The 9,706-nt window shown below is 39.1% G+C and overlaps 1 protein-coding gene across 1 annotated transcript in view; it reads left to right on the forward strand.

Annotated features, from left to right (window-relative positions):
- Positions 1 to 9,706, forward strand: part of bltp1 (bridge-like lipid transfer protein family member 1) — a 124,890-nt gene that overhangs the window by 23,383 nt on the left and 91,801 nt on the right. The window contains exons 18-26 of the mRNA XM_088353945.1: positions 211 to 317; positions 383 to 606; positions 1,788 to 2,003; positions 2,146 to 2,283; positions 3,314 to 3,490; positions 3,580 to 3,708; positions 6,399 to 6,518; positions 6,627 to 6,961; positions 7,098 to 7,348. Of these exons, the coding sequence (XP_088210071.1) occupies positions 211 to 317; positions 383 to 606; positions 1,788 to 2,003; positions 2,146 to 2,283; positions 3,314 to 3,490; positions 3,580 to 3,708; positions 6,399 to 6,518; positions 6,627 to 6,961; positions 7,098 to 7,348 (1,697 nt within the window). The remainder of the gene's footprint in view (positions 1 to 210; positions 318 to 382; positions 607 to 1,787; positions 2,004 to 2,145; positions 2,284 to 3,313; positions 3,491 to 3,579; positions 3,709 to 6,398; positions 6,519 to 6,626; positions 6,962 to 7,097; positions 7,349 to 9,706) is intronic.

Consider the following 9,706-nt stretch of genomic DNA (forward strand, 5'->3'; position numbering starts at 1 on the left):
TATCAATATTGATATTTTCAAAATTAAATGAAGTGATGGAAAAACTACAAGTGTAAGTTCTGTTAAGAGATACTTAGCCCTTTGTTTATTTCACAATATCTGAGCCCGTCTAGCACCTATTGTGTTTATTTTTAGCTATTTTTTAATTTTTTAATTTATTCAGAACAGTTACCTCAGCATTTTGATGCCTACTCAATATTTCATCGACAGAGCTGGCTGGATTGACTGTTGGAGTGTACCAAACTTCATGCTCATCATTGACTACACATGGCACCCAATTTATCCCCAAAAAGCTGATGAGCAACTCAAGCAGTCATGTAAGTTTCTTGCAATTCTACCACACATTTATCTTCTTAACAATAATGTGTGTTTCCTCTTGCAGTGTCTGAAATAGAGGAATCAATGCTGTCAGCTTTGCGGCCCCCAGAACAAACCACTGGACACCCAAGTCACTCATACTACACATCTGCCTCAGCTGGCCACTGCAGAATACCAACGGACCCATCAGAACTTCCCCCAGACAGACTTCATGTAGAGATTGAAATGGCTCCTGATTCTCAAATTATCCTTTATGGTCCATTACTTAGGGCTTTGATTTCCATCAAGGTATTACTTTGTCACTTTTCTTCTCTATTATTTGTTTTTGTTGCGTTTTATGCATCTAACCTTAGGGCTGCAATCATTGGTTGACTTTGTTGACAAAAAAACGATAATAGAAATAGTCAACAAAGAAATTCATTGTTGTTATTTTGCTGCCAGACCGTTTTTCCAACAGAGTGAGGCATCTGTACATGAAATTAATCTCTCCTGAGAATTTCACATGCGCAATAGGGTCTCTGTCTGGAGCGGTAACATAAACTTACAGTAATAGTGGCGTCAACATCATTCCTCGTAACAAAACTTAAAGTAAAGTTTGGGAGCATTTTAGCATGTACAGGGCCAATAAAAAGACTATTTGCTAAATTTGCAAAGCGTATCATGGTAGTAGCTCAGTGACAAAAGAATAAAGACCACACCAGGCCGTTGAAATAAATGGCGTCTCAGTCGCCTCCGTAAGATTTAAGTAACATTCAATCCAATAGTTTTGATGACATGTGTGGTACATTTTAAATGTGTATATTAAACTTGAGCTTGAGAATTATACTAGACCGTGCCTGGCGCACGGATATGAAATTTAATGCATGCAGTTTCGAAGAACCAACAATGGTTGTCAAAATGTTAAAAAAGACAAACATCAATTGTAAAAACCATTTGGTTTCAAACTGTTAAAAATCGTTAGTTGCTTTTGTTACAGACTTTGCAGTTTACTTATGTACCTCACAGAATATCACTTATTTCTTTTATTTACTGTTTTACTGCTGCTAATGAGCCTGTTTATGGTTTACAGAGATACAAAATTTTTACTTGATTTGAATGTATTATTTATTTGCCTGTCCCTAAAACATGAACAAAGGTTTATTTAAGGATTTATGTCTCTACTGACCGAGGACTACACTTTATTGCTTTTTTATTCAATTATTGTGCAGAGCAGCAGTATGTTCAATGAAAGATGTATTTTTCGTTGGACTCATTTTTCTTTTGTTTATTATAATTTTCATTAAATCAACTTTATCCTGAATGTAAGGCAAAAATGTTAAATATGGGATTATTCGACTAATCAATTCAATTGTCGGTGACTAGTTGATTATTAAAATAGGCCTTGGTTGCAGCCCTACTAACTTTCCACAGCACAGCTCATAGTCGATCAAGATACCTTTAAACATCATTTCCTGTACTGTATTTCTCAGGAAAATTATTTTGGAGAAGATGACATGTACACTGATTTTGAAGAGACTGTGTCCAGTCCGGTTTTGTCTACTTCCTCATCTGGCTTGGGTTGGTCGCCTCTTGTATTGGACAACAGTGGCATTAAGGAAAATTCGAACTTGCATCCTTTAGACCTGCGGCCGTGGGATATAACTGTGCTTATAAATCTCTACAAAGTCCATGGTCGATTGCCAATGGTAAGGCTTATTGTATTACTGTAATATTGATATTGGCCAAGAAAAATGCCATTCCTTTTCTTTTGGTTTGGATAGCATCTTGTCTCTGTTCAAACATTTTGTCTTGGATTGAACTACTATTCCACTTTCTCGGTTTCATTAGCACTGTAGCAGCGATGGGCCAGAAGGTCCATCTGGTTTCTTGGAGCGCTTATGTTTTGAAATGAAAAAAGGTTACAAGGAGACTCTACTTCAATTATTGCTGTCACCAATCCATATTTTTATCAGCGACAACTACCAGGTAAGGAATAAATAAATATATATATATATATATATATATATATATATATATATATATATATATATATATAATTTGTTTTAAAAGTTTCATCTATTTTTTGTGTTGAGTTTTATTCTGCTACAGTACTTCAATCTTGCATTACTCTTGGCTATGTACATAACACTTGCAACTAATCTGTAGATGTACGCAGATTTGTACGGAATGATTATGCTACAAGAGGGCATTTGTGTGCTCTTGAAGTTTTATGTATTATCTGGATAGTTCTAATCTGCTTCATTGTGTGAAAAAAACAAACACACTCGCGGTAACAGAGCTTTGCATTAACCTTTGCACCAGTAGCCACCAGTATGTGTACGTTTTTAATTAGGCCACACAAACCCGGATGCCATTTTAAAAAAAAAATCCCACAATGTCTTTTTTTTTTTTTTTTTTTAAACATCTTAAGCTCTCTCTATTTTTAATTCATTTTAAACTTTTAATTGTTTGAAGCACCCCAGATATAAAATGCACTTACAAATACTGACCCATTTAAAAAAAAATATTAGTGACATTAGATTTGTACAATAGAATTAACTGGCCAAACTTATCACATTTGAACTGAGCATGTGCGCACATGCACTCTACTTATTTGGTATAAAATGCTGTCACTGAAACCGTACAAGGATAAGCAGAAAAGCAAAACAAATCAAGGAATGAGCCTGAGCTTTTAGGAAAAACGTTAGAGGTAAGATGGGGCCTAAAAAAGCCAGTCCGACTCGGCCCGCTGGTATAAAGGCCTGAACTAGCAGGACCCCGACTGATTAACTTGTTTTGAGGGGCCGAGCCGGAAGTAAATTTTCAAATTATATATGTGAGTAGGAAGGGTGAGTTTGGCCATCACTGAAATCACACCCCTCATTAACACAGAGGACGCGTATTAAGAAGGTAGCTTTGAATGTCATTTCTTATTAGTTCAACATTTTATTGATAAAACACAAGACAAAAACATACACATGTACTCAATGTCATTTTTTCCACCCTTGCCTCACAGCGTCCCACAGTGGATGCAGTCTTGAGGGATGGTCACCTAAGCCTTTCAGGCTTGCAGATGAGGGCACATGCCATGTTTTCAGCGCAAGGGCTGCCTTTAGGAAGTGACACCCTTGAATACGCTTGGCTCATCGATATACAGGCAGGAGCTCTTACCGGCAGGGTGACCGTTCCACAGGTGTGTAGGGGCCTTTATTTGAACATTTTGCAAAGATTTGTTTTTGCAATTAAATGTTTCCTGAAACTGGTGTTTAATGCTTGTTTCAGGTGGCCAGTGTGATCGAATGGGGGGAATATTTCGTTTTTCATGTCATGTCACGTGAGTTCCAGCTGGAACAAACAAAGCAGTCTGTCATCTGCCAGCATGGTGTTGACCGTCGTATCTGTGACTCGAAGGTATTTTAACTTTTATTTAAATTGTCGACTGTTTAATTCAAGAATGTTTCTTTTTTATTTTTACATTCTCTATCAGCTGTCTTATCTTTCCGTCTACAGGTCTTAGTCATTCAAACTATCCTATTTGTTGAATGGAAATTTTGTTGGACACTCATTACTAGAATAAAACAAATGATTAAAAACATTTTCGATAGAAAGTAAAAATAAAAGAAGATAAATAAAATAATCATTATTTTGCTTGGTTTATATTTTCAATAGGAAGCAGGAGCAGGGTTAGAAATGGAGTACTGCCCCTTATTTTTAAATATGTTATCTTTTAAAAATTTGGGTGCAGAGGTTTGCATTGAATTTAACATGTGCACTTTAAAAACAAACAAAAAAACGAGCCGCAAAAAAACCAAACGCCGTCTATAAGCCTTCTAATGAATGCAACACTTGCTGTGTGTATCTATATTAGCTATAGTAGCCTAGGACACCGCTTAAAGTTTAACCTCAATATTTTATTAATGAATTACGGTATTTTAAATTTAACAATATGCAATGAAAAAAAAAAAATTTGAGGATTAAAAAAATAATAAAAAAATGGAAGGTGCAATACATGCCTCTTATCTGAGCAACAAAAACAGTGCAATAAAATACAGGATGCATTTACAAAAAAATGACAGCAGTCTTTTGAAAAGTGAATAAAATAAAATTATTACAGGTTAAGTTTGATTTCTTTGCAAATGTCAAAAAATACATGGTTAATACACAGAAGCATCCTCTTCTCTCTTGATACCAAATCAATGCATCTATTGGCTGGACTTAGCAAAAAAACTCAAACATTTCCTTAAGTGACATTCTAAATATTTACTGACAAAAGTCAGAAGTCACTTAATAAAAAAAACTATGTTGTCACTATATAAGTCAAGTCATGTTTATTTGTATAGTCCTCAATCACAAGAAGCCTCAAAGGACTGTATGAACAATACACAGACATCATCGCATGAAATATAGGTTATAACAGAGTGTCCGGTTGACCGGATCCTTAGGTCAACATAATTCATAAGCCATTGAATGTTAGTGTGTTTAAAGCCTAGACGTAAACACTTCCACTGAATCTCAGAGGGCAGAGCATTCCACTTAAACGGGGCCAAATGGAAGATGCTCTCGAACCTGTGGTTTTATTCTTGGCTCTTAGATCACTAGTTGACCAGCATTTTCTGAGCAGGGAATTTAAATCTGAAAGATATCAAGGGGGTAAGTCCATGCATAATTTAGTATAATACCAACAAAATCTTAGTCACATCTTAGACCAGGAGCCAGTGCATATCAGCCAAAATCTGGATAATGTGATTTAAATTTCTTTTCTTAGTTAAAAGCCTCGCGACAGCATTTTGTACCAGCTGGAGGCTTTTGATGCGAAAGGTTAAGTTTGAGTTTAAGTGCCTATGACAGGATTATTACTCGTTTGAGGTGACTTCTGTGTTTAAAGTAAGAGTGTAGTGAGAGGCTGTGTTACATTGTGATGCTGCCTATTTAAAAGGGGCGGAGTTTCAGACAGCACAGCTCGGCTCTAACAGAGGTCTAAGGGAAGACGGAGTATTTCGGGCATGAGTTTGAGTTCGAGACGATATGTGACTTTTCTGTGTTCAAGGAGCCAACCTGTATCCAGTCCTTTTAATACAGTGGAACCTCAGTTCTCGACCATAATCTGTTCCATTTCTTTGTACGAAAACCGATTTGTACGATCACCGAAGTCGTTTTTTCCCATTAAAAGTAATGTAAAATTGTTTTAATCCGTTCCAACACCCTAAATGTTTACCACGAAAGTAAACATGAAGCTAACCCAGGCTAATCGTACGATCGCGTTAGCGTAATCTTCCGTACGAAAGATTACGCTAACATGAACTTGTGAAAATAAAAAAATCTGGTCGTTTACACGTCATTTAGCACCCGGGTCTCCACAACAAGTGGTGAGCGGTTAAAGGATAAAAGAATTATGAATAGGATTTCTTACCGGTCGGCAGAAGCCATGCTGTATTCCTGAAAGAAGGGAAACTCGCACACCTTCTTCATATTTTGCTATTATTTCTTTCTTAAATGCAATAGTTGTACGCACTACTCCTCTTTTTTCACCTGTAGCAACTTTGCTGCTTGCACCAACCTTCTTCCGAGTCATAATTAGGAGTTAAAACACTCCCTTCACCGCTTTTGAAAAATGAAAGCAGAGAAGGAGTGCGCGTTGCCGTGGCAACAGTTCTTCACGAGGGGTGGGGGCAAGCTACACTCATACGCCGCTCAGCATCGCCCCTAGCGTACCGGCGTTCGAACTCCGATTTTTTTGAACGAAAAGCGAAGCAAGAATTTCTCGAAATTTTTGGTCGAGAACCGATTTGTTCGAACTGAGAGGCAATCGAAAACCGAGGTTCCACTGTACCCTGATACGAGTGAGAGCGGTAGTCCCACCCGTAAATTTGTACCAGCTGATCCTCTCCCCATGTTTTTCAATCTGTAAACATTTTGGGGTAAAGCGCCAGGTTGCCACTTTGCAGTGCTAAACAGCAGCATGCTGCTCCTAAGCTACGGGTTGCAGACCCTCTTTCCAAGGGAAGCTCACACACTTTGAATAAATGCTCAGACCCATGGAAATAAGAGGGAATGTTGGCCACTATCCATGCAAATCAACAGATCTGCTTTTTTTGTCTCAGTTAACGTGCTTGCCGGGTCATTGTCGAACTTCAGAGGAGCTTAAGTACACCATGACGCGGCTGGCCATGGATGGAGTGGACCTTTTCATTGTTGAACACGGCTGTGCTGCTAATATCAAAGTATGATGTCTCTCGCTTACTCTATCTTACAGTAAATTTGAAGTATAGCTTAAAGAACAATATTTTTTTATACTACTTTAAATAACCGTAACCACTAACTCTTTACAGAGTGATATTTTACGAGTGGCCAACTGCAACCTGCATAACCAGGCAGTTGGAGAGGGAATCAGTGCCGTGGTGCAAAACCTATATTTCCAACAGTACATCGAGCAGTATCCGCAGCATAGTGATACCAGCAGGCTGCTGGCGGCCGCTCAAGGCCAGACTCCAGGTCAACCCCTGGGTCTCTGCCAGCCAGCAGTAATGCGTCGCTCTGTGTGGCTTGAGGCAGGTTCAGTGAACCTGAACCTCATTACTGCAGACATTGCCCTGGCTGCTGACCACTCAGCCAAATGTGAGGTCCAGAGGCAATTTCTGGAACTTCATGACACACGGACCAAAAGGTACAATAACACAATCTGTCAACTTTTTTTTTCTTGCTTGCCAAGTGTAGCCAGCCTTTCAAAAGTTGCGGTGTTACTTTTGTCACTTTATAGTGTATAAGCAGTTGACCCTGTTTACCTAATCCTTTCTTCCAAGACTGTGGTTCCTGTGGCCTGAAGATCCTGGCATTCGAAACAGACGGAGCAGAAATCGCTGTGGCTGTCTTGGAGGCTGCAGGTTCTTTGGAGGAACCAACATGGGCTTGGATTTCTTTAAGTTAGAAGAGATGACACCCTCCTCCTCATCTGCATTCTCTTCCACTCACACTGAATCAGATATGTCTTATGGTCAGTCTTTGCTTCAGCCTCGGGAGTGGATTATGACCAAGGAAACCCCCAAAGTGGATGGTAGGAATCGCTGAAATAATTTTGATATATGAAGATAATGTTTCTTTGTATGATGCATGAAAAAATAATGTTAGATACTCTTTTTTTTGTTCTTTATGGATAGATCTCCAACCCTGGAGAACCAATGGTCAAAATTTTCCAAAGAAGAAAAAGGTTCTTAGGTGCTCCAGGGTTGATTGTTAATCTGCTAGTAGGCACTGCTATGAATCTAATTTTTACGAAGTACTATGAAATGGAAAAGATGTGACCGATGTTTTACCAATGATAGCATAAATCAGAAAGTATATACAGTACGTCACAAAAGTGTTTAATTAAACAACACTGAAGAAACATCGCTTTGACACAGTGAAAAGGCAGTCTGTGTAAAGCTTATAAGGCAGTGTAAATTCATTGCTCCCCGAAAAAAACTCAAAATACTGTATAGTCATTAGTAGCTAAACCCCTGGTAACAAAAGTAAGTACACCCTTAAGTAGGAGTTCCTAAAGGTCAATATTCTGTGTGGCCACCATGATTTTGCTGAACCTTTTTAATCCTCCTGGCCATGGAATTCACCAGAGCCTCACAAATTGCCAACGGAATGCTCTTCCAATCCTCCATGCCCACATGACAGAGCTGGGGGGATATTCAAGATCTTGTGCTTCTCCACCTTGTGCCTGAGGATGCACCAAATATGTTCTATATGATTTAGATCCGGATACATGCTTGGCCAGTCCACCCCCTTTACTCTTAGCCCCTTTAGAAAAGCCTTGGTCATCTTAGAAGTGTATTTGGGGTCATTGTCAGACTGGAACATGGCCCTGCAACCCAGTTTCTGGAGGGAGGGGATCATTCACTGCTCCAGTTTTTCACTGCACATGCCAGATTTTTTGTTTCAAGTCAAGTCAAGTCATTTTTATTTGTATAGCCCTAAATCACGAAGAGTCTCAAAGGGCTTCACAGATTATTACACTATATTACACAGACTATTTTTCAGCCGACGAGAAGAGTAGGTTATTCATATGCTATGGAGTAGAAGTGAGTTTTAAGTTTAGATTTAAACATTTCCACTGAGGTTGCAGATCAGATCTCAGGGGGAAGAGCATTCCACAGCACCGGTGCCCGGATGGAGAACGCTCTCGAACCAGCAGAACACTTCTTTGCTCTTGGGATCACCAGAAGACCGGCACTCTCAGATCGTAGGCTTCGGACCGGGACGTAGGGGCAAATCAGATCTGAAAGATAAGAGGGAGCAAGTCCATGTATGATTTTGTACAATACTAAGAGAACCTTGAAATCACACCTATGGCTAACTGGGAACCAATGCAGGTTAGCCAAAATCGGTGTTATGTGATCGTACTTTTTTGTCCTAGTTAAAAGCCTCGCTGCGGCATTTTGTACCAGCTGAAGTGACTTGATTCTAGACTTCGGGAGACCAGAGAGTAGTGCATTACAGTAATCGAGACGGGAGGTGACAAACGCATGAATTATAATTTCCGCATCAGACTGAGACAGTATTGAACGGATTTTAGCAATGTTACGAAGATGGAAGAAAGCGGTTCTAGTAATTTTCTTTACATGCATTTCAAAGGATAGATCAGGGTCAAATATGACACCTAATTTTTTAACTGAGTCACTCCGTGTGATGTGACATTTGTCAATGTTCACAGCAGTTTTTGAGAATATATCACGGCATTTAGATGGACCAATGACTAACATTTCGGTCTTTTCAGAGTTAAGACGCAAGAAATTGAGTGACATCCACTCTTATCTCAATGAGGCAGGCCTCCAAATTTCCACAGCTGAGTGTGGGAGATTCCTCCAACGGAAGATATAGTTGAGTGTCGTCTGCGTAGCAGTGGAAGCTGATATTGTACTTGCGAATAATATTTCCCTTAATTTCCCTTAATGAAATCCAACTCCCCAATTCCGGCTGCTCTTATGCAGCCACAAACCATCACAATGCTTGACTTTAGGCACCACACAAACATGTTTGTACTCCTCACCTGGATGCCGCCACACATGCTTTGCACCATCTGAGCCAAATAGATCATTCTTTGTCTCATTAGACCAAAGGATATCTTTTCAGTAAGCCATGGCCTTTGTTTACATACTTTTTTTATTGTGTCGAAGCGATTTTTCTTCAGTGATGTTTTATTAGACATTATAATGAGTCTCTGAAGAAATGTGAGGGGTGTACTCACTTTTGTGACATACTGTAGTGGTAGGAGTTAAGTCGATTTTTGCTTGATTTCATTGAATATTAATGTGAACTTCTGCTGGATTCCAAGAGATTAGTTCCTGGGATAATAGGATGGCATTGATAGTTACCTCCAGGGAAGCAATGGATCACTTCCAGTTCAATGACATCCTTATTTATG

This window comes from Urocampus carinirostris, chromosome 15 (genome assembly GCF_059441175.1).
Source record: "Urocampus carinirostris isolate Australia breed hairy pipefish chromosome 15, RoL_Ucar_1.0, whole genome shotgun sequence".
Lineage (NCBI taxonomy): Eukaryota > Metazoa > Chordata > Actinopteri > Syngnathiformes > Syngnathidae > Urocampus > Urocampus carinirostris.